At 37.3% G+C, this 25,274-nt stretch overlaps 1 protein-coding gene across 1 annotated transcript; it reads left to right on the top strand.

The window, feature by feature from the left end:
* Positions 1-47: 47 nt before the first annotated feature.
* Positions 48-23,798, top strand: LOC145779891 (insulin-like growth factor-binding protein 5). Its single transcript, XM_082591597.1, has 8 exons — positions 48-123; positions 2,772-2,888; positions 3,812-3,940; positions 16,981-17,083; positions 17,346-17,452; positions 20,093-20,220; positions 23,186-23,293; positions 23,697-23,798. Exons 1-8 carry the CDS (start codon positions 48-50, stop codon positions 23,796-23,798), a joined length of 870 nt encoding a protein of 289 aa, XP_082447723.1.
* Positions 23,799-25,274: the final 1,476 nt, after the last annotated feature.

Genomic DNA, 25,274 nt, shown 5'->3' with positions numbered 1-25,274 from the left:
TGCAAATCCGCTTCGTAACAGCATAAGCTAACTTCAGCAAATGAGAGATGTCACGTGACACTGATGGGAACTTGGTAAGTAAACGCAAATTTGATCGTCAGGTTGGTGAAGATCAGCAGTTCGGTACAATTGACGAAATCAGCTTCAGTTCAAAGATGGTTAAGCTTTGATGTCAAATTTGAAAAACGATGTTGTGTGCGACGCGAACACAACAGGTGCGGTAGTTAATTGCGCCGGTGACGTCACGATTTTCCTAATCCACCCGGCAGGACTGAGCAACTGTTAAAGCACGCCAACTTGAAGAAATCACTCGGTTTCCAATGACTGCTTCGCAGCAATGAAGTTTATACGGTTTTTCTGTCAAGAAATAACACAACATAAGACACTAGTCACAATTCAGCAAGCACAACAGTCGAACTGATAAACGTACCAAATTTGTTGACAAACAGTTCTCAATCCACTGTACGGTACACAAGTTCCACAGGTTGGCCAATGACGCACTGAATAAATAAATTCGCGATGTTACCTTACACAATTATTACGTAGGCTACCGTACCGTACAACCATAACGCTAGGTCAATAATCATTAAAAAACAAAGAAACGTGGCAATTCACTTGGCCTAGTTAAGATCGGTTTACGAGAATTAATTTCCATTAGGCTGACAAATTATTGGTCAATAATTCAGTAGTAAACATAAATCCACAATTCACGACACAAATCAATCAATCATACAATTCAGAATAATGAACGTACCGGTAGTATGACCGGATCAGTAATGCCAAATGATGCACTTGTACGCGAAGGATTCTATAGTGATTGACTCTGCAATATTTAAGTTTGAAGTATTAGCCTAACAACAATTTACGCACATCAGAGATATGTTACGTTTTTTTACGGTAGAAAGTCAACATTCAGCTACCAAAAACATTATTACAACACAAATAGGCTCACCAGTAAGTTGAACTTTGAGAGATAGCAAGCTGCAAATATGGAATTCAGCCTACACGCAAATAAGTATTACCATAGCAGTTGTCAAACTTAAGTCCTGTAGAAGTACATAACAGAGAAGCAGCTAACAAAGCATAAACATCAATCAATCAACTTTCAGTCACAAACTACAGTAACTAACAAGTTCGGCTAGCTGGCAAACTAGCAGCAAAAACGAAAACGTCTCGAAAGTTCCATAGACAATCTCGTGGTGAGTGTTGCCATTTGCAAAGAGCGATAACATAACAATGAAGGGGAAACGACGCTAGGTGGCGAATACACAAATTAACGGGAGTAATGCGGTAAAACGAAAGGCAGGCCTATCAAGGACCTGTTGAAAATCTAACATCTTGCTTTTTGTTTCAGAACGTGAAACTGTTCGAATGTAATAATGATTTAGGGAACTTTGATGTAATCTAGGAATTTTTAGACGTAGCTTTGGGGACTTTCAGGTTTTCATTTATGAGAGCACTGCCCAAATGAATGATCATCATGAAACTCAGGTAAGGTTTATTTCATTTGACTCAGATCTATTCTTCAGGGTAAACTATTTAATACTTTTTACGGCAATTACGTGACCTGTTTATTGGTTTTGAAGTAACATTTTTAGAAGTAGCCTACTCGATTTTTTCAAAAAGTGGTATCTTCACTTTCAAGTGGCATAAAAATGACTATTATGTCAACGAGAAGTGCTTTTATCAGGATTCGAGTGTTGCTACTATCACCGCATTATGTATATACCACAAGTTTTTTGCAGATTGTTTTATGAAGTAGATTGCGCAGCATCGGATGCAACCTAATTAGTACCATGAACAATTCGTACCGTCAGTTCGTACCTTGAAAAGATCGAGAAAAAAATTAAAAAAAGCCGAAGTCGCTGATCACAGTTTCTGCAAACATTTTAAAATTTTTCCGCAAACAAACAAAAACTCTTAGGATCATTTAAAGAAATTTTTAAATGTTTGCGGAAACTTTGATCAACCCTAATCCCGAACCCTTTTAAAATGTTTGCGGAAACTCTAATCAAGCCTAACCCTTTTAAAACGGTACCTCTAAATACCCATTGTCAGGCATTGTCGGGTATTGTCAGGCATAGTAGGCTTTTTGGGGGGTTGTGGAGCATTTTCAGGGGTTGTCAGGTATTGTGGAGTAGGCTAACTACTTTCAGGCATTGTTGGGAATTTCCAGGCATTGTCGATCATTATCAGTGGTTGACGGGTTTGTTAGGCAAATACATGAGCAGATGCTTGATATCTTTGAGGTTTAAGTTGACAACTTGGTGAAAATATTTAGCCTTGATGTTAATAACTGGAATTTGGAACAATCTGATGTTGGTATCAATGTTGCTGTTTGGAGGTTTGGGTTCATTTACATACCCACCTTCAAAGTTGTCAATTGAAATGTGGTATTGTGCGTTTGATTTACGCATATCTGTGATCTTGTTTATTGCAAGTCATCGGACGTTGCACTGCAGTTGGTTGGATAATTCAGCTAAAAACAAAAACGGAAATAATTGTAACGAACACTTCATAGGTGTCATGAAAACAGGGTGGGCAAAACATATTTTGTTAAAATAAAGCCCACCCGGCCCACCCTATTTCGACGCCTATGTACGCTGGTAGCCTGGTACGCACCGCGACTGTTTGATGGGACTGCTTTCTATGATGTTTTAACGATCTCGGCTTATGCATTTCAACATCCATCTGTTCTATTGCAGTTCAAACAACTGTGTCGTATAGGAGGAAAAAGCCTATACGACACGGTTAATCGATTGATGCCTCAGGTGATGTTAAACGAAGTCGCAAGTTACGTCTCGCGGACCGGGAAGGGGAAAATAAATTAAGTGGAGAGAAAAAGTTTTCTTTTGATTGCATGCAAAACTTAAAGAACATGGTCGTAGGTAAGTGTTTGTTTAAGTTTTGTATTCACCTTTTGTTGGTATGATATCGTCTCCAGAAAGAATACTTACTGTTCATGATTAATTTTCAATGAAATAACAACCTTGGATATATCATAAGTTTTGCAGCATCTGAAGTTTACCTTTTTCGTAATCTTTTTTGTCAATTTGCTGTTTACTATCCCTGATTAATGCCTCAGTCTAGATCTAGTTGAAAAACACCTGTTGTTTACTCGTGTGCAATAAAAAAGATGAGATTAGAAAGTTGATCTGGCCGATTTCGCAGGGAAGGGTGGCATTCTCTGCGAAAAGGTCGGAAAGGCCGACCTTCCTGGGTTCGGCGGCTATGCTTATGGTGATGTCCTCGCTTTTATTTTCATTACAGCTCTCCTGATGATCGTGCCACGCACGTGAAACAGACTGTAGACTCTGTAGAGCAACGTTCTTAACCTTTTTCTGACCCGTTACCCCATTTTAAGCAATTAAGCATGTTGGGCATCTTAAATCTATTATTTGTCTATTAAATCCCATAACCTTGTCCATTTGCCCTGCAAGCAGTTCAAGGCGTTTATGTCAGAGAAAAAGTCGCACAAATAAGCAACCTTCGACAATAACACGTTGTTCTGCATCTGCTCGTGAAGACTTCCAAACAGCAGCATAAAATTAATTCCATTCGTACCAATTTTATTAGTCTTTGGCAATCAATTGAATGGAATAGCCAAAGCCAAACCCAACAATGATTTAAGTTTGATTAAAAATTGGTAATAATTTGCACTGTCCTGCTCATTGCCCTCTGGAAGACCTCAAACTTCCCCAGATTGAGTAATTACCCACAGGTTAAAAGCCGCTGGCCACTGCTGTAGATGATTGTGTAAAAATAAAAATCGATGTAACATTATTTGTTTACAAAACTGCTTTACTTATAGATGTTGTCCAGAGCAATACGAAATCATGCACTCTACAAGAATTCGACCACAAACTGGGCGACTGGTTTAAGACGTTGGAAGACCGCGATGGGGGCCGGCTTAAACGTCTTGCTACAAAAAGTACTGCGGGTATGTTCATTTGTTCTCTCCGTCACTGACAAATCGTTACTATTCTCTCAATAAGGGCAATAAAAGCATTTTTATTTACTTAACCAGCGATTAGTTTATTGCTGGAGCAGAACTTTAAGAAATATACACACATTTTAAGACTTGACTTCGAAGATCTATCAAACGATAACAATAATAATTTGCACTGGTTAGAGAAGGCAAACCGCATTAACACGATTAACGAATGTGCATTAATGTTAGAGGTTGATAGAACATAACGGTATACCCATTCCCCACCCCATCGTATAGGCTACGAATTACAGAATTAAAACATACTGAGGAATGTTAGGATGTATTAAAAAAATGCTTGTTATTGTAACATAACCGGGTGTTGCATTACACATATCCATGGGATTACATTACATATCCATTACAAATATTTATCCATGGGATATGTAGCAATTAGAGTCTGTTCTTTCACGGTGCTGTAAACACGACCTAATTTGCACTGTACAGTATATTTTCTTTCATCCCTGTTTTCTTTACAAATGCTGCATATTGTTTTATAGGTACTTGCGTTTGAGGCCGCCACAGATCACGTTGTTACATCCAGGCGCAGTCTTCTGATGAGGCATGAAGTGCCTCAGTCCACTGTGTTTTTAGACTTTTATGCATGTCTTGTCGTAGCTGTGAATTGTGCATGGGTGGTGCATTTTACCATTCGAATAAATGTATTTTTCAACAACTTTACGTTTGTTTACATCATTGACTTAAATTTGCTCAGTATAAGAAGATGGTCATCGTATTGGCATATGGATCATCAGGACAGTGTCAACTTGAAATTGCAGGTTAAGTTTAACCAACGTTGCTCAACTACAACGAATAGTGCAAAATATGTATGGCCAACTGCGACGAAAAGTGCAAAGTGCGTTTGGCCAGCGTAGGTACCAACGATGAACTACGTTGGCAGTAGAGTTGGGATTCCGTAGGCCCAAAGATTTTAAAATAAATCGGCCCAACTGCGATGAATGGTGCAAAATACGTTGGGCCATCGTAGGGTACCAACGATGAACTACGTTGGGTGCAGAGTTGGGATAACGTTGGCCCAAACTTTTTAAAGAAGTTGTCCCAACTGCGATGAATGGTGCAAAATACGTTGGGCCATCGTAGGGTACCAACGATGAACTACGTTGGGTGCAGAGTTGGGATAACGTTGGCCCAAACATTTTAAAGAAGTTGTCCCAACTGCGACGAATGGTGCAAGATACGTTGGGTCAACTTCGGCCACAACGTAGTGCCAACGGAGGAGCATTATTTTACCAACTGTCACACTACGTTGGGCCGAAGTACAATGTTTGCTGGGTTGCGCCGCGTGATCTTGAGCCGGGCGCGTAACCACTGAGCTTGATATCTTTGCTCATCAACTTCGTTGATCAGAAGTTAAGCGGTTGGCACAAACGGTGTCTTGATTTCTGTCGACGGGGGTGCTCATTTGGGGGAGCAGAGATTTCAGTTCAGTTTTTTTTTTTTTCTGACCATCACAACGAAAAAACAATATATAACAAACATAGGAGAGGTTCAGAAAAAAGTAGAAGCGACAAAACGCGGACGTTAGGCCTATAGCGTGCATGATACCAAATATTTTGTGGTGGAGAAGATGGTTAGGCTCCAGTGCCCGTCGGCCGAGAGACAGAGTAGCTTCTTCGTGACGAAGCTCAGCAGGTTGGATGCCTGCGAGAATGGGAAAATTATCCTATGGTGTGAAACGCATGCATCCGGTCACTGTGCGCAGAGCGTTATTTATGGCAGTGTCGATGTTGTGGCACTGAGCACTGCAGCACCAAACAGGTGCACAGTAGGCTACTCTGCTGAAGAGTAGACAAGGGCTGAGGCTGCTATACCCTACGCAGTATCAGCTCTCTCCCCCCAGCTGGAGCCTGCCAGGCTCTTGATTAGCGCAGCGCGGGATGTCAGTTTCTTGCGCAGTGACAACAAATGGTGGTGGCATGTAAGCAATTTGTCTAGTGTTACCACATTTGTATTACCACAAGATATTTTAGTTCGGAACAGAATGACAGATTTTTTCCATTGTTCTGAACATGTAGCTCACAATCAGCTTCCCGATTCTGTCGGTGGAAAGCTGCTACCACAGTTTTGGTTTCGCTGAGTTGCAGCCGCCGGTTCTGGAGATAAGCTGAGAGAGTTTTCAAGTCCTGGCTCAAGGTGTCTTCTAGGGCTCTAGGCTATATAATCGTGGGCTTAATAAGCAGGGACTACTGTAGGCCTACTACGATCGAAAATATGAATTTTCTTGTACAAAATTGTACGAAACTCAGCACATCAAAGATAATATGATTGTATCATTTTTGCCATAGGCCTTACAAGTTATATTTATAGTAGCCTAAGTTTAAATCGTTTTACAACCCACTGTGGATGGTCTTGCGACCCACTATTTGCGGATCCCTGGTCTACAAAATGCAAATGCACTTGCTCACTATCGAATTAATTGGTAGCTACAAATATCAAGTTTGTTGACTTGTTTCCTGGCATATTTCATTGAACTTTTGCACAATTCTTCTCATTTTATTAGTTCACTGCAATTACATCATGACATAGCCTAGGCTACTACATGAAATAACATACATACAAATATACAACAGAACGCTGGTGTTTGTAGCCTACTACAGAGAGACCAAGAGAACGTACAATTGGGATTGTTAAAGCTAGGGGTAAATGGTGTTGTCATTGTAGCCTACCATTGTCTTCAATGAAATTGCTCTGCAGATCCATTTTGCAGTGCGCTTAGTTCAAGGTAGTCAGAAATTATTTTACTTTACGAACACCGGTGGGCGGTGCCTACCGAAGTAGGAACTCTAAACTTGGTAATCGGTGTACCACGCATAGGCGTAGCCAGGGGGAAGCCAAACGAGCCATGGTCACCACAAATTTTATAAAGTTTTAACTGTCAAAAATTGTATTTCTAGCATTTTATGAACAGACTGTCATTAGGCCAGTCTTGTGTTGCGCCTATTCCATACAGTGCTAGCCTACATCGCAGATTGATCTCTTATTAATTGTGAGTTTAGACTACTCATGGACTCGATTATGATTTTCGCGATTTAAAAGCATTATGTTTTATTTGCGGTTAGTGTTCCCGACAATGGTTCACCTAATCAAACGTCATATAAAAACCGTTCAGGTCTACTGAATCTTAGCGTATTACGTCATGGAAATTTTCCTAAAAATGAGCCAAAATTGCACAATCGTTCGTAAGACTTGTGTCAAACCTGTTTAAACATGAAACATGGCATCACCACCTTTGAACACCTGTTTGAATTGCGTGACAATGTCTTTCACTATTACGTCACAGTACTGCGTACGTGAGTTTGAGATATTGATATCTATTCTGGTCATTCGTGAAATGGTTGCTTGAGACAGGGTTGCCAGATGGCCTTTTTTTAGGCCAAATTCCAGAAAACTGGCCTTTTTAAATTGCAGTTGGCCTACAAAAATTGATGCAAATAAGGCCAGAAAATCTGGCCTTATTTGGCCCTTTTATGGCTGCAAGTTTTGACCGGTTTAGAAAGTATTATTTTAAGGAAATTCAATTTCAATTGTAATATAAAAGTACCGTAGGTATCACTTATCATCACTTAGAGCCTGACCTATATTCGTTTTAATTTTAATTAGTGGGTAGAGACATTGGTAGAGAGTAGAGAATGTGTTAGCGGTGGACAGGGCGGTTCTATTAAGTTGCACCTGCCGTAAACCGTAAAGTGTACACTTGCCTTGTTTGTTAATGTGATGTGTTTGCATTCCATTTGTGCAATCTCCTCGTATTTTGTTTGCTGCTTAATAATTTCAAAACCAAGTACAGTATTAGTTTTAGTTCTTATGACATCTTAAACGTATTGATTTCGTACTGGGTTGGTCTGTTAATAAGTTTATTATAAAAGCCTACGACAACACATTTCACTGATTTTTAAACACTCCACGTTTACCGTACTTCTGATCCGGTTTGCAATACGCAAAATGCTACAGAACGAAAGGAAATCTTTGCATTCGTTTTTTTTGATTTTTTAGGTTTTTAGGTTAAACTTCTATACATCAATAAGTTTTGATGTGAGTGAAGGCTATATTTTATATTGTTATTGCGAAATTGAATTTTATACATTCTTTAGTTGATACAAACAGTGTTTTATTTTAATAATTCTTCTGTATTCATGTATAGCCCTGAAAATAGTTTCTAATCCTGTAGTTGTAGACATCCCTGGTACATATACTCAATAAGACAAATTCATGCTTATTGCTTAGCTAGATGTTCCGAATAGCACTGTTCATGAATTGAAGTAATAGTGGTTTCTAGTTTATCTGCTACTACAGTAATTTTTCATTAATCAAATTATGCAAACTAACCGGTCATTATGCTCTGACAGTGCTAAATTATTACCGTACCTGTCATATTTGATTGTAAAATGGCATTTTCAAAAAATTATTTCAATTAAGTTGTTAGCGTTTATTTAGCCTTAGAAGTAAATAAAAAAATTGGCCTTTTTTGGCCTTATTTTATAATGGATTTTGGCCTTACTATAGCTTGAGTATCTGGCAACCCTGGCTTGAGAGTTAGTCGGACATTTAACTGTTTGCTTAGTGCTTGCTAGCTGGACAAAAATTCCGTCTTTATCTAAGTAGTTTGTTCTGTAGTGACAGGTTTTAGTGGCGTACGGTGTTGCGTCCCATTTTTGATAGCCGCGGGCTAATTTTACAGAAATACAATTTTGAATAGACGTTTCAGAAGAGTGTTTCTCTTTCGGTCATTACATACAGACGAACGGATTCGAGAATCTTATGTTACAATTTTCCCACGAAGTGATTATGGTTTACCGCTGTGACCAGTTAGTTAGCTAGGTCGAGATTTACATTTTGCGGTTTCGAATTTCAAACGTTTAGCCAGCTTATTGTATTAGTTTTGCATATCACAGTTAACAGAAAGAGCAACGCCTAAACAAGCAAAATTGGATTGTTTTTTTTCTACAAATCTCAAAATTTCTAGAGCTTGGTTGGGCAAGCTGTTGATACCAAGATGCTGGTTACCACAAAGAAGCAAAATTTTCTTCAAACGCATGGAAACTGGTCAAAATGTGTGCGCAAACTTGGAGGCAAAATCCACCACGCAAACGAAAGAAAACAAGAACATAATGACTTCCATGTTCTTTGCCTCAAATAGCCTCACATATTTTTGTGCGGACTACCATTATGAGGACAACCTCTGCTTTTAGGAGAAAACTAGGCCGATCTCTTTATCAAAATACAGTAGCGTTAACAAAGAGGTCTAAGGTCTAACTCTAAGGTATAGTACTTTTGGACCCTGGTCAGGATGGTGTTTAGAGGCCATAACCTTTCTAAGGAGTCCAAAACTTGAAGAAACTATCGTATGATCATGCGATATAGCCTAGTGCTTTTTTTCAAAAAAGTGCTTTGATTTGTGGGCGGAGGTTCTCATTTTGGCCGGACCCTAACTGCTTTTTAACGGCCCAGCTAACAACAGTCTAATTTTCGCCGTTTCGGTGAACTTCTAAAATCTAAACAATCTAACAAATCTATTTGCATGGCCCTTCAAAAAGCATCTACTATATCAAGACAAGGCATAATTGGTTGGTTTGGTTTGGTTTTGAATCTTTATCCTCGGACTGACAAAGCCTTGATAGTTACTTTACTATTCTATGTGAAGCAATATTTGTGTTATGTAGGGATAGCCTACAGTACAGTAATTACAGTAGGCCTACGTACATATTGTGCTGTTGACACTGTATTAGCATAGCTCTGTCATTTTTTTGTTTTTTTTTCACCTACGTTTGGTTGGTTGGTTGGTTTTGAATCTTTATCCTCGGACTGACAAAGCCGTGATAGGTTAGCCTATTTCTGGTAGTTTCGCTTTCGCATAGCCTACTTGCAGAGGCTTTTGACGCAGGGCCGGTTAGGTAGATTGGAACAGTGAAGTTTTTCGATTGTTGAAGTGTTGTTGCCGGTGAATTATTCCATTCGCTAGGTGCCGCTGAATGGAGAGCAGTCCTAAAATGCGTTGCTCAAGCGCACACCTCGAGAGTCGAACTTGCGCCGTGTAAGCTTGAGCCGGGCGCGTAACCACCGAGCTAACGGGGCGGACGATTCTGTTGCTAACTCTCATTTTTTTTATGTGCTGTCGTTGATTTTGTTCTTTTGATATTGTAATTTATTATTTAGGCTTATTGAAGGTGGTGACTGACTGAGCTCTCATGGTGTTTTCGCTGTCTCCTTTTTATTCAGTAGCAATTGTTAGTTATACAGTAACTTGAATGGCCGATGTTTTCGCTCTGTCTGCTGGGTGGGGAATAACTTTGATTGATTGAAACGTTTGTTGAACATCAGTATTTTAGGAGATTATTTATCTTTTTCACTCATTATTTTGAAGAAGTCCAAGAAAACCAAAGGGGAAGCATAACTTACGTCATCTTGGTCCTGAGAGGAGAGTGCGTTATGCAAAAGTGTTACCAGATTATCTGCAATATTCTTTTAGATAGTTTTGAAACCCATAGTTCTAGAAATTTTTAAAAATTTTATCACGGGAAATGTTTTGCTTTTGGTTTCAGTAACCTCGTAGGTACCGGTCCCAGGCTTAATTACTACTCTCGATAGCCATGCAAGTGAACTTATTTTTATCTTTTTATTTCGGGCTCTGAAAGCATAGGATTGATTGAATGATTGATTGAATCTTTATCCTCGGACTGAGAAAGTTTCTTGCCAAGCTTAATCCTGGCAGTTTCGCATACTTGTAGAGGCTTTGAATCAATGACGTAGACCCGGTCACCGAGATTGACAGAGTGAAGTTTCTGATTGTTGAAGTCTTGTTGCCGGCGAATTATTTCATCCATTAGATGCCGCTGAATGGAGAGCAATCCTTAACGTGCGTTGCTCAAGCGCACACCCCGAGAGTCGAACCAGCGTCGCTTGATCTTGAAGCTTCTTCGTTCCAGAAGTCACCGGCTAACCAACTGAGCTGTCGGGGCGGACTGATATTTGATCAAAGCCTCGTTTTCGCAAATTTTGAAAAATTGATGGGTTCTTTGAATTTTTTGGTTTATATGCAGCCAAGAATCGATTGTGTGTTTTCAGCAAAAAAATTAATCTCTTAAACCTTCGAAATGTCTGCACGATTTGATAGAGAGAAGTTTCCACTTCGTACATGTGGTTTGGATGCGCAATGACGCCATTCAATTTGCAGCAGGAATTTTATGTTAATAAATAATTTGGTTTCTGATCTGTTTAATTCGTTTCGTTGAATCAGTTGATTAAATTCATATTATTGATTCCATCTTCTTTTCGGCGACCGAACATTTGAAGAACCACTAGATTTCAAGTTTAAATAATGATATAAATTCTTTTTGAATGGTGATATAGCCTACAGTAAATTCTATGCATGATAATAAAAAAGAATAATATAGGCTACTAAATAATTACAATGTAGAAATTTATGGAATTTTAAATTGCAAATTTGTAAATTGTATTCATTGATTGTAGCAAAGACGTTGAATGCTACAAAATTTGCAAAAATTATAAGAGTTTCAACGCGTGATCGTGAAAAAGAACAAAGTTTGAAATTTTGAAATGTGTTTGTTCTCAGATGAGAAGTCGCTCACACATTTAGATTAAAATTATCTTTAAAAAGTTTTTCTCTTGTTTCTTACCAAAAATACATATCGAAATTAACTGAATTGGCTGCTTAACTTTATGGTGCAAGCGCTTCTCAATGTTTGAAAGGGCACCGGTTCGACACCGCTCGGAAGCACGCGGTTGTGTCTTGGCAAGGCGCTCAATAGCTTGCTAAATTAAAGCTGTCTTGATGTGATAGGAATACAACCTTTTATTGCTTCCGGTTGTCTGTCATGTGTTTTTGTCGTATCCAGTCCAGGCTTACGCCCGGCAGTTGAAGATTTAGGATAAGTGAACGAAAACGAAAGGAAGCCAATATTCGTGCCCACTTTTGGGTCTTGCTTTTGGGTCTTTTTGCCTTTTAGTGTCTTGCCAAAGACACAGTCACATGCTTTTGAGCGGTGTCGAACCGGCACCTTCGAACGTTGAACCAAGGCTCTCACCGCTCGACTATGCAGCAGCCATCCCATGTGCTTGCTTTGTACTGATTGTTGCACAATACACACAAAATAAGAAGTAATATAGATGTTTAAACTCATTCTTTTTGCACCATTTTTTGCAACCTTATTTTTCTTCTTAAGTTTGTGAGATTTCGCTTTCCTTATTTCTAGAACTTTTTATCATTGTTGTATGGTAGTATTGTTGCGTGTAATCATGAGTCATCAAATACCACTCATGAAACTAGCTCTGATAAATGCGAAGTTGCAGAAATATGTTAAGCTTGTTGTATGTGTCATGTTAAAAGCTGCATTATTACAACCACCTGTGGAAACCACTTGGATTAATCTTGATGTTTGAAACACCTGAACAAAAAGTTGGATCGAACATATACATAAACTGCGAGAATTATTTCTGAGAAAAAAGTACTTGATAACTTAACGCGCCTTTCTGCAATTTAATGCTTGCAATAAAAGATGTGGGCTCATTGTCATATTATCTTCTTCTTCTCTCGTGTTGTCGTTATATGTCAGGGCATCCGCTGGTTAGCCACTGCCTGGTGTCGTCATCGATAGAAACTAGGCCTTCCATACCATGAGGTGGTCTGCATATTGTCATATTGATTTCGTTTCAATATTAATTAAAAGAAATCTTAACACTGCGCTTCACTTGGAAAAGGGATTTTCAATAGGAATATTTATTATTATATTTCTTTTTTATTTATTTATTTGCATCAGACTCAAGATGATCCGTATTTCAATCAAACATAAAAAGTAGAAACAAAGCAGTTACTCAACTCCAAAGAGCTGAGTCGTAATGTACCAAATACAAAGATTGATAGTAATATTCTTTTCGCATTAGTTTATAAACCCATTGAATGGACAAGTTACATCGGGTTACAAACTGATATAAATTTTTACTTGTAGCTGGTTTATAGGAGAAAACGTCGTATCTAAGGTGTCTACCTGTCAAAACACTCCATCAGCTGCACTGCTGCAGCAACTTGCAAGTTACAAATAGGCGGCCTGATCACCGAGAATGACAGAATGCAGTTTCCGGCAGTTGTTGAAGTGTTGTTGCCGGAAAGTTGTTGCCTTCTACAAGTATGCGAAACTGTATGGAATAACCTATCAAAGGCTTTGTCAGTCCGAGAATAAAGATTCCAAATCTAAGCAAGAAATTGCAATACTCCTACAAAACAAAACTTGCCAAAAAAGACAAAGGCTCTTTACGAACTATAAGCTACTGACGGAGGCTATGTCACACAACTCGCCACAACACATCCACTCCGTTAGCTCAGTGGTTACGCGTCCGGCTCATAATCAAGCGGCGCTGGTTCGATTCTCGGGGTGTGCGCTTAAGCAACGCATTTCAGGACTGCTCTCCATTCAGCGGCACCTAGTGAATGGAATAATTCTTCAGCAACAACACTTCAACAATCGGAAAACTTCACTCTGTCAATCTCTGTAACCAGCCCTGCGTCAAGAGCCTTTACAAGTATGCGAAACTACCAGGAATAACCAATCAAGGCTTTGTCAGTCCGAAGATAAAGATTCAAAATCAACCAACCAACTAGGCTACAAAATGTTGGTTCTTTATACCTAAATCTGTATTGGAAAGTAAATCGAACCGTACCTGGATTGAATGAAAGTCTTTTGCGATAAGAATTCTATTTCTTATTGTTTCAATACTGCTTCAAATATTGCTTGATTTTTTGATAAAAAAATGCTTTCAAATAGTTTTATACCTTGTAACAAAATTTTTGTGGCTTTTTCGAGAATAAACTTCTGAAGAATTGAACAAAAATGAGATTCAATCACATGCAAAACATCTTGAAAGGCTGCATTTCAATGTGTAATAAAATGCATTTTGTTGCCGACTCATATAGGTCATGGTGGAAGAAAAGTCTTTGAGCGCGTTTCATAATTGACTGCTGCATGATTACTCAGTTTATTCTAGTAAGTAAAGGAAAGTCAATGATCAGGTATTGACCTTATCGGCACTTGTTGAACTAACATTGTAACTGGATTTGAAGTGTAATCTACGATTTGAATACAAGTTTTTATAATAGTGAATTAATTATAAAAATTTATCAATCGTTAAAAGTTTTTGGGTTAAATTTATAATATCTTTTTTCTCATTTTGCAAAATTGAGCGTTTTTGCGTTTTTCTTCTTCCGTCCACTCCATGGTCCACAATAAAAACAAAATCTCTCATAAAAGACGTTCATTGCAAAAGGCTAAAAGCTGTAGGCCTATAGTCTAAGAAACATCTAAGAAGTACTTTTACCTGCAGAGAAGAACACATTCTTATCTGTTGCTTTTTCTTCAGCAGTTTGCTCACAAATTTCAAAAAGTATTAAAACACTATAGGCTAACTTAAATCGCGTATAAGATTATTAATAAAAGCAAGCAAATGAAATTTTCAACTTAAGCGGTACGTCGTAAGATAATTGCACCTAAATAAGTCTTTCACTATCACAGACAGAAGACTAATTATACAAAAATACCGATAAACTTGCACCAAGCCAGGGCAATTTCTTAGATGTTGTCTCAAAATCACTAGATAAGGTTTCAAAATCGTTGAAATAAAATTATTAACCATTGTTTTCTTTTGCAGAGATTTGTTTTAAGTTGTATGTAGTTGGACACTTTTCAGCAATGAATCATGCAGCAAGCATATTAGTGTTGATCGCCACGTGTATATTCATTATTGTCGACTCACATGAAACTGTTCTGTAAGTGATGATAAAATTTTTCAATTTACTTTATAAGGCTAGGACTTTTCAAATTCTAAAGAAATAGCATTCAAATCTTTCTTGGGATTTTAATGCAATTATTCGAGATGAGCATATTATTTTGTTAAATGAGCTTATTTCTGAGTGTCATTTAAAAAACACTGTTTAAACGCATTAAAAATGCAAATAGATTTGTATACTGGAAGTGATGATATAAGCTCAGAGACAACGCCTTTAATGGGTGGGTCACGTCGTGAGGAGAAACGAAGATCTTGTCGGAAGACGAATAAGACAATTGGTTTGGTTTGGTTTTTGAATCTTTATTCTCGGACTGACAAAGCCTTGATAGGTTATTCCTGGTACTTGTTCGCATACTTGTAGAGGCTCTTGACGCAGGGCGGTTACCGAGATTGGCAGAGTGAAGTTTTCCGATTGTTGAAGTGTTGTTGCCGGTGAATTATTCCATTCACTAGGTACCGCTGAATGGAGAGCAGTCTTGAAATGCGTTGCTCAAGCGCACACCCAGAGAGTCGAACCAGCGCCGCGTGATCTTGAACCCGACGCGTAACCACTGAGCTAACGGGGCGGACGTTGAAAGTTGGTAAACGAAAGCGAGGAAGGCCGAAAAGAAGATGGAAAGATTGTGTGACGGAAGATATGGAAATCGTTAAAGTAAAGGAAGGATATGGTGCTGGCAGAGTGATGTGGAGGACTACAATCTGCACCGGTGATCTCACTTGAAATGGGAATAAAGTCAAAAGAAGAAGAAATTGAAAGGGATTCTATAAAAATAAAAAAACATAAAAATGAAATCATATATTATCAAGTTAATTGTTGATGAAAGTCACTGTTACTTTATAGCAAAGCAAATTCACCCCTCATCCCACTACTTGATATTGAAGATCAGACTGTTGTAACTATATGGAATAAATTGTGCTGGTCACCTTTATGTCGGCAGCAGTGGCCGAGTGGTTAGCGCGTTGGGCTCGCAGTCGAGAGCCTGCATGTTCAACTCCAGCCACCCGCACTTGCTGTTGTTTCTCTGGGCAAGAAACTTTACGATAATTGCCTCTACCCAGTGTTCGATTTCGAGTAATGGGTAGTACCAAATTTAAGTCATAAGTGGAGTAGACAACCGGAAACAGACATTGCCGTCGGCTGCAGCGTGGGTCAGGTGTACGTCGGAAGGCGTACACCGATGCATAGCGCTCAAGTCCGCTTTCCCGCAATGCAGGATAAAGATATGAAAAACAAACTAGTAATCACTGTATAATTGACTGATGATGATGATGTTCGCCCTTCGTTTCCGAAGATGGCCAATGAGACTGAGATCAAGTTTCTTTTTTCTTTTTTTAGTGTTGACTTTGGTCAGTGTAGGCTACATGAGTGCGGAGATGGCTGATGAGGCCTATCTGTGCGGTGAAACTTCTGCTGCAGGATGGACATTGGAAGGATGGTTGGCTAGGGCCAGGGTTGTTTGAGGCTCGGGCCTTGCGATGTTCTCGTTTTCTGACAGCAGATAGCGTACGGTGTTTCTCAGCTGATTCTGCGCCTTTAATTGATAATTGACTAATCCGTTCCAATATTGCCTTTTCTTTATATAGATGTATTTGAGGGTTGATATTAAAAAGTTAAAAATAAGTCCTTGATTTAAGTTATTCACAATTACCTGTATGCCACTGTCAATGCATAGAAATCCGCCACTGAAAGTGTTCTTCATTTACAAAGAGGGTAAATTTAACACAGCATAAAGTGAATTTATCGCCAGAAAGTGAAAAAGGAGAAGAAACATTGAGAAACGTTGATTGAGACACAATTTATCTCATAAAATATTAACCAAACTTAATAGTAACAAAAAAGTAAGAAAACAAATTTTCGCTTTCCGGGTACAATTATGCTGAATCCTCTTAGCCTCCTCTGGAGCTGTTTAGCAGCTTATCCTATATGTTCTTTCAATGAAAGATAACTATAATCATAATTAGGTATAGATAGTAATATTAACTATTCATGCAACTATGCTATTTTTTAAATCTTGATATATTTTTTGCTTCGTGCTGAGAATGACTTGTAGTTACACCAAATAAGGTGTAAGTATTGGTATCCAATCAACATTGTCACGCTGCATTTACCGAACGTCTGCATCATTATTCTTCATATTTTTGTTACAGATGTTTAGATTTATGTCCTCCATGCCCAGATGAGGAACCACCTGAGTGTCCTTCCATTTCTAATTGTCCTTATAAGGTTAAAGAGCCGGGATGTGGATGTTGCATGGAGTGCGCCTTAGAAGAGGGAGAAAGGTTCGATTTCACTGAAGTTGTTTATACAGTTTATCCCAGGATTTTCATAATCTTCTCAAATTTCTGAGTTTACTGTGTAAAGCGCATACTTTTTGTAAAATAAAGAATATTGTAAATAATGACAAAATAATGCTATTATTATTGATGCAAGTATGGCATTCAAAGATGTTTAAGATCTACTGAATCCCTCTATGTGTATTGTACAAAGCTTATACGTTTAGTGTAATAAAAGATTTTTAGATTTTTGCTACTTTTGTTGCAGGTGTGGAATAAATAAACCATCTTGTCATCCAGGACTCAAATGCGAAGGATCTCTATCAACTTTAATAAAAAGCAAAGGAGTGTGTAGAAAACTGCAGAAAAACCAAGGTGAGTTTTTAGTTTATTTCAGCAGTCATCTCTTTGCAATATCGTGTTCCACTTGTATTAGCATGTATACTATACAAGTACTATACTATACAAAGTTATAAATAATAAACTATATAAGTATATATAACTTATAACTATAACTTATATAACATATATAATTTATTATTTATAACTTATATAACTATAACATATAACTTATAGTACATCGTTACATCTACAACTACTTAAAACTCAATCGCCAAACACATTGTAAAGCATTGGCTTACAGTCATTTGCACTTCCTTCTGATTTCTACGTGTTGCAAAGTCTTTTACGAGACAATAAAACTTAATTTCATGAGCAAAAGTTACAAAATCAATAGAAGGTAAAATTTAACTACACAAAAAAAACTATTCAGTTTAATCAGTTTAATTAAAATGAGAAAAAATACAAACTTTACTGTTTATGGTTATTGAAATGGAAGAGAGGTAGCATTTCATATGGAAATAGTTTTTAAAATATCCTTCACAAGTAAAGAAAAATTCTGTAAGTAGGTCTAGTATTTTATTGACCTATGTAAAGAAGTATTTCATGAAATCTTAAAACCAACAAAAAATATATACATATGAATACCTGAATATGAGAATGGCCCAAGTCCAAGTGATACTATTTCGAGAAAATCAAAAAAAACTTCACAATTTTTTTTTTGTTAAAGATATCAAAGCCTGGTTAATGTGGGTAGTTACTCATGGGAATAGACAACAAAAAAGCTGTATTGTGTGTTGCTGTGCGTTATAGTTTATGCGGTGCGGATCGTCAAACTCACTGGATTTGGACCCTTCTTATATTCAGGACCTCACAAATTTGTAATGCACTGCGCTTTGCTTGGATATATTGATAGATAGCACCTTGCCCACTGGCGTTGTAACCCCTCTGCAATACCTGCAGTCGCAGGGGGGCCCACACCTAAAGAGCCCCACGTTTAAGGGCCCCCTCTTGAGGTTGAAGACTTTTTTTGTTTTAAAAAACAACTTTTTTGGGACAAAAAACGGAGCGTTTCTTAGCTGAAGATGCAGTGACAAAAGCCACACAGGGGGGGGGGGGAGGCGCTCTCGCTAGGTACGCCACTGACCTTGCCCCATTGTCATATCAAAATACATTCATCATGAAAGAAATCGGAGACTTTTGTTATGTACAGTAAAAGCAGTTTTTCAGTTCATTGCGTAAGATAAAAGCAGTTTGTGTAAAAAGTAACTCCTTAGTTTTCATAGTCTGAGTTTTGTGTATCAAAGAATGCATCTTCCGTTGTAACGAGTTGGTCTATCATGTCTCTTGTTTCTTGGCGCAAGTATTTTTTCAGTTTGATAACATCTTGCTTCTTCGCAGCCTTAATCGGTACTTAGCTAGTATAGCACTGACTAGCTTCTAAGGTAGGAAGAGCGTTAGGCTTAAGGATTCGAAATTTAGTTCGAACGAGTCCCATCATATTCTTTGAAACGTCAATTTATGAAAGAATGGCCTAAGAATAAGAATGTATATGGCCTAAGAATGTAAAATATAAAAAAAATTATTATGAAAGAATGGCCGAAGTCCTGGACTTGGGCCATTCTGCTAATCATACAAATTTATTTGCCTTCGATAACACGTTTCAAAGCGTGAATTAGGATCTTTCATTTGCTCATAAGGTAGCGCTAGGCGTTAGTATTACGATGGTGGGTATAACTCATTTTGCCAAAAATGTGGACTTGGGCCATTCTGATTTTCAGGTATTCATATGGTTATAAACGATCTTCGATTCGGATAACAACTCAAAGTTTAGTAGGCTAAGTGTTTGACGTTTAAATAGGATTAAATCACAACAAAAAGATTTCTGCTGTTTGGTATCGTGTCAACATTCATTTGACGTTCTCAAGAGAATTTCAGATGTGCATAAAAATCAACAATAAAACACGTGATGGGGAGAAAGAAGATGTCGTCGCGTCAAATTGTTGATATGTTTTGGTTGAAGTTTTTTCCACAAGTCTAAAAATAGCTTTTGTGTTCATCCACATATTTTGTTATTTAAAAGTATCTCACAACAATTTAGCCAGAAAGGATTAAATTATATATCGAGAAGGTTAAAATAAAAATAAACAATCTAGTTACGTCCATTTTGTTTGGTACACATTGATCATCGATTACATTGAAATCTGAAGTCTCAACTACAACAATGATATAGCATCGTGTGACTCGTGGTTGATCAATTTGTTCAAGGTATGCATAAAACGCGTTGAGTCAAATATGACTTGTTTTCTTACTCTATTTTGTCTTTAATGCCATTTACAGTCAAAAGATGTCGCATTCTCTTTAGAAAAGCAAAATCGAATCAAACAATATTTGAACAGTTCTATTGTTACTTGAATCAAGTCCCATAACAGTAATGCATTCTCTGGCAATCGTGGTTCTCTCTAGTGCTTAAAAAAGCCAAGTCGTCGCGATCACGTTACTTCTTTATTTAAAAACATCACAATAGCTTACTAAAAAATACATTGTTTCATGTTTATAATCCTTTAAATTACTTTGTTCGAATAGAATCCCAAAACAATAAGTTGATAAGCTTATTGTAACTTGCCCCACGTATCTCTTTTAAACCTTGACTAAGCCAGATCTTTGACATATTAGCTGATGCAGTCCACACACGACGAACCGTTTACAGAAGAAGACGCTACAACAAAAGTGCATTTTCAAAAAAAAGAAGACGGTTTCCCAGGCATCCACATCATGGCTTGCTGAGTCCTTTGAATGCTGACGTGAGTTAAAAATTAATTTGTTGTTTTTGAAATCACTTAAAGATCTCACATGACAACTCGGCAATAAGTTTTACGTCATCTAAAGAAGCATGGACATTGCATGAGCTTCATGCAAATCTACAACATGATTTACAATAGAAACACCTTCTCATTTCCAATGTTTGTATCGAAGCGGAGAGCGAATGAATTCATGAATTAACTAACTTTCAATGTTCCACGATGTGATTCTTTGTACACTTTGTAGCCCTCAATGTTTAATAGTTAAGGAACATCTTGGGTAGAGCTACTATCGTTTTTGAATTGTAATAAACTCCACAGTCGAATTTGAAAATACTTATTTTATAAGACGAAAAATAGTTTGTTTCTTGAGCCATTTTATAGCAGATTCAAATTGCCTGTATGCAACGATTCCTTCAATTGTTGAATGGCTCGCAAAATTGCGTCAACGCACCAAAACCGTATCAAAGAAAAATTACCTGATGTGAGATCTGCGCTCTTTTCTCGCTTTGACATAGCAAGTCGTGATGAAATGATAAAACAGGCTTCACCTGTTTGCAGTTAGAGTTCTCAATTACATTAAAGGAGAAAACGTGAACAATTTAGGCTTCTTTCTGAAACAATATCCTATAATCCGCTTTGTAAATTGTTTTGTTTCAGAGTAAAAGCGTTTACCGGAGAACGTAAGCGCTCGTTTGCGGTTCCATGTTTACACTTCTCATTGGATTATTATTAAACACATTTCTGTTTTACATCAGTAGTCCTGCACCTGTTCGACTATTGTTCAGTTGTGAAAACTTAAAGCATCTTAAGCCTATATTTTCAATTTTTTGACAACAAAAGCACTTACAGTAGATGCAATAAAAATTTAGGAATACCAGTACTCAAAATTTTTGTCATCAACTTTACGGAATACAATTATGATCAGACTACCGTAGGCTATTGTATAGTTTTTATTTATTAAGTATATTTTTGCAATAATTTTTTATTTAGTCCACAAATAAAAATGGCCTTAAATTAGTCGTGTTTCCCAAAATGCTATGCAAAGTTTAATATTTTGAACAATCTAAAGCTGAAAGGAATAAAATCATATTAAACGCCGCTTTATGCTCTTTAAGAGTGTTTTATATGTTTCAAGTGTTTGTTGGAAAGTAGTTTTGTTCTTTTCAACAGGCCACAAATGTATAAATAAGGAAAGCGAGACTATAATAAATTAAAGTTTTAAACTTTATTCGGTGAGTGAACAAATAGATTGAACCATTCTTGTCATTTCAGCAAATAGCTACACTTATTTCACCTTTCTCTAAGTTAGATTCAAATTAGAATCGCTAAGCTATAAATATTTATAAACTAAATCAAAATCAAAACAAAGGTTTAAATATTGTAAAAGTTTTTTTCCATGGCATTGCTGAAAAGAAGTTAACGGATGTCGCATTGCATCATAAATTCGATTGCTGAACACGTACAACCATATATGAGTTTAATCAATATTTTGTAACGCCTTTAACGTAAACGTAACGCCTTTAAGAAACGCCTTTAACTTTAACGTAATAAAAACTTTATCACCCTTAACGGAAATGTATCTTTTTTATAGGGTAAACCAATTGCAGAAACTGCAAAAACATACGTTTTTTAAAGTTGTTTATTTTATTGGTTTGTTTTCAATAATTTAGCATCATGGGATGTATTAAGAGTAAATCCCGTTGTTTCGTTTTTCAATAAAACGAAAAAATGTGGAAAACAGGAATCATTGAGCTAAGTAAATTAATCTGGTTCCTAAATTCACACATGATGATTACCCTACTTTACAAACGTATAATCGAAGAAAACAGAACTTTACAATAATAAACATGGAACGTTTCTGTTGGTAGTTCAATTTTCGCAGAACAGATAAATCACTATTTCGATAAATAAACAAATTTTCATAGTATCAAGTCAAGTCAGACGCTATGCGTGACTACACAGGATATTCTTATAAACAACAGACATTTTTCATTCCATTATTGTGATAAGTAATTTACAGGTGTTTACACACGCTATTTTTAAGAAGTATTAATTTATTTAATCTATCACTTTTTGTTATGTATTTGTTTGACATTTTTAGTCATATTAGCCGATCATCCTAAACACTATTTGATGTCAGAGGGATGTTTCTATAGAACGTGAGATTGCTGAAGCTCGGACTCAGCTATTCAAATGGAAAAACCCTTTCAAGAAATCGTGCTGTTTTGTTCTTGTTGTTCTATAGAAACATTCCGCTGATATTTCTGATAAGATTCTCTAGGAAATTTACTGGTTTCAAGGATAAACCAAAGAGAAAGTTTGTTTTGGCATTGGCTTTTGATATCATTGCATATTTTTTCTTTCTTTTTTTGATAACAATGTCGTCAATTCTTATTTATTATTGGAGTGAACAAATATTCAAGAATGTTTTCGGTTTTTTAACTCAAAAGGGTATTTAGCCAAGAGAACATTTAACTTAGTAACGTTGACACGAGTGTCCATGGGGGTATTTTTTGACCTGGGCCCGAATGATTTTTATGGGCCTGTAATCCATGGGCTCTATCCACTTTTAGAATTCTGGGAGTTATTTTTAGACAGTGGGCTAAATTCGTCATAGTCATTTCAACAACAACTTTCAACTCGTCTTAGTCATTTCAACCACTCTAATGAGTGGGGAGGTGATCACCTCTCACCCCCCTCTGGATAAAGCCCATGCTGTATTCTTTCCAAAGGGCCAAGGAACTTTAAGAAACCACCTCGTACTTTTTGGATATAGTATTTTTTCTCAGAAGTGTTTTGATTTGGGCCCGAGGATCTCGTTGGTACTGGGCACAAATTATCCTCCCAACGCCCTGATATAGCTTACAATTCTTTTTACTTTTAATTGTTACGTTAATCTGGTCAACAGGTTGTTTCTAAACGTTAGTTTTCTTATAACAAAGATCTGTGCTTTTTTTGCATTCAGGGTCCATGCTCACGTCATTATGAGGCGCTGACGACATCGTGCAAAGCCTTGCAGCAATCGGTTTGGTTTCCCAGCTGCGACGTGAACGGATACTATTTACCAAAACAAGTAAGCCGCATTTGTTTAACTTCTCTAAATGCATGTTCCACCAAAAAAACCTGCTCACAAGGTGATAGGGCCCCTTGGGCGGCCAGCTGATAGCTGCCCGGGTCCCACCCATAAATCCGCGCCTGGTCCAGGGATTGACTGAAATATATGTAGTGTTTGAACAACTAGCTCCAAAAATTATCTACATTGATGAGTATAAAGATTAAAGAGACCTAGAGTAGTCTAGTTTAGACATATTAAATGATGATCCCTCATGTAGCCTACAGCTAAAACTGTAAAATAATTCAATGTAATTTGAAGAGATCAGATTGTACTTATACCAGCCTATATTGGTTTAGTGATATGTTCGTTAGTTAATTAGTCTTGGTTTTTAACCATTGATATGGTCCATTTTGCATTTCAGTGTATGACGTCGACAAGTGACCATAGGCTTGGCTGGTGCTGGTGCGTTAATAAATTTGGAACGACAACGCAAAAGTTTTCTACAGACTCACCGTGCCCCTGAACTACTTGCAAGGCTGGTTCTAATAGACTGCGTTCACAGTTCTTCAAGTTGGTCAGGCCTGAATTAAAAAACAGAAGAAAAGTCATGCCTGAATTGACTTTGAAGATTAAGAAAACAAGGGTTTCATTTTATGATTTTTTTCCATTGTTTTTGTCTGATCTTTTGAAGCATATTAACCTTTAAACCAGATGAGTCAGTATTCTTGTCAATAGGGTTATAAATCACAGATGAATGTAATAAGTGATAGTTTGAATGTTTTCATGAATTCCTAGAAATTGAGTTCCAACATGGCTACCATCTGGATATGAGCTAACTTGTTTTTTTTTTGTTTTTTTTTTGAGTCTTTATCCTCGGACTGACAAAGCCTTAACAGGTTATTTTTGGTAGTTTTGCATACTTGTAGAGGCTTTTGACCCAGGGCCGGTTACCGAGACTGGCAGAGTGAATTTTCCGATGGTTGAAGTGTTGTTGCCGGGGAATTATTTCATCCACTTGGTACCGCTGAATGGAGAGTAGTCCTGAAATGCGTTGCTCAAGCGCACACCCCGAGAGCCGAACCAGCGCCGCGTGAATTTTAGTGGAGCGCTTAACCAGTGAGCTAACCGGGCGGACAAAACTAACCAGTCGTCTTCTCAACTCAATAAATGTTCAAATGTGTATTATTTTGTATACTACAATTTGGGTAGAGAGGTAGCTCTTTTGAACCATAAACAAACATAACTCAGCAACAACACTACATTTAACATTATAAAACAAAAAACAAAAGCGAACGTTTTCGGCTAGTCATACAGCCCTTTTCAAGCCTATAAGATAAAATACATATTAAAAGAAATGCTAAAGAATCATATAGTATCACAGCAAAAATATGGTCAAATCTAAACATTTAAAAAACTGTCTCGCTCACACAAATGACAACTGAAAATTACACAACACAACGGGTCAAGTATTTGAGAAGTAAAAATTAATTAATTATTCAAAAAAGAAATCAGGCAGAATTACGCAAGATTGACAGAAGCACAACACGAGATAGTGATAGGCTACAAACAAAGAAAATGCGAGAAGCACAAGACGTGATGATTCAATCAAAAACTGTTAAAAGATAAGAAGCTCCGCCAGCAAATAATTGCCTGTTGAGCCAGTTGAGTTGGGCTATATGATACTATATGATTCTTTAGCATTTCTTTTAATATGTATTTTTTCTTATCGGCTTGAAAAGGGCTGTATGACAAGCCGAAAACGTTCGCTTTTGTTTTTTGTTTTATAATGTTAAATGTAGTGTTGTTGCTGAGTTATGTTTGTTTATTTTGTATACGTTTATGTTATTTATTATTGTTTTATGATATTTAAGTTTATTTGCTGTTTTTGCGTTATGCTGCTTGAACATGAACAGAAAAGTAATGAATACAGTATTCGTAGTGCATCAGACCAGTGCTCTTAAGCCAGGATGCAGGATAAACTAGGAATGTTTAAAAATAT

The sequence above is a fragment of the Aplidium turbinatum genome, chromosome 1 (genome assembly GCF_918807975.1).
Source record: "Aplidium turbinatum chromosome 1, kaAplTurb1.1, whole genome shotgun sequence".
NCBI classification, from domain to species: Eukaryota; Metazoa; Chordata; class Ascidiacea; order Aplousobranchia; family Polyclinidae; genus Aplidium; species Aplidium turbinatum.
This window is presented reverse-complemented; position numbering and strand designations above follow the sequence as displayed.

Coding starts and splice junctions, on each gene's coding strand:
- LOC145779891 (XM_082591597.1), top strand. CDS start 48: ATGTCACGTGACACTGATGGGAACTTGGTAAGTAAACGCAAATTTGAT. Junction 2,889..3,811: donor CTTAAAGAACATGGTCGTAG/GTAAGTGTTTGT, acceptor CTTTACTTATAG/ATGTTGTCCAGAGCAATACG. Junction 3,941..16,980: donor TGCTACAAAAAGTACTGCGG/GTATGTTCATTT, acceptor CTCCATGCCCAG/ATGAGGAACCACCTGAGTGT.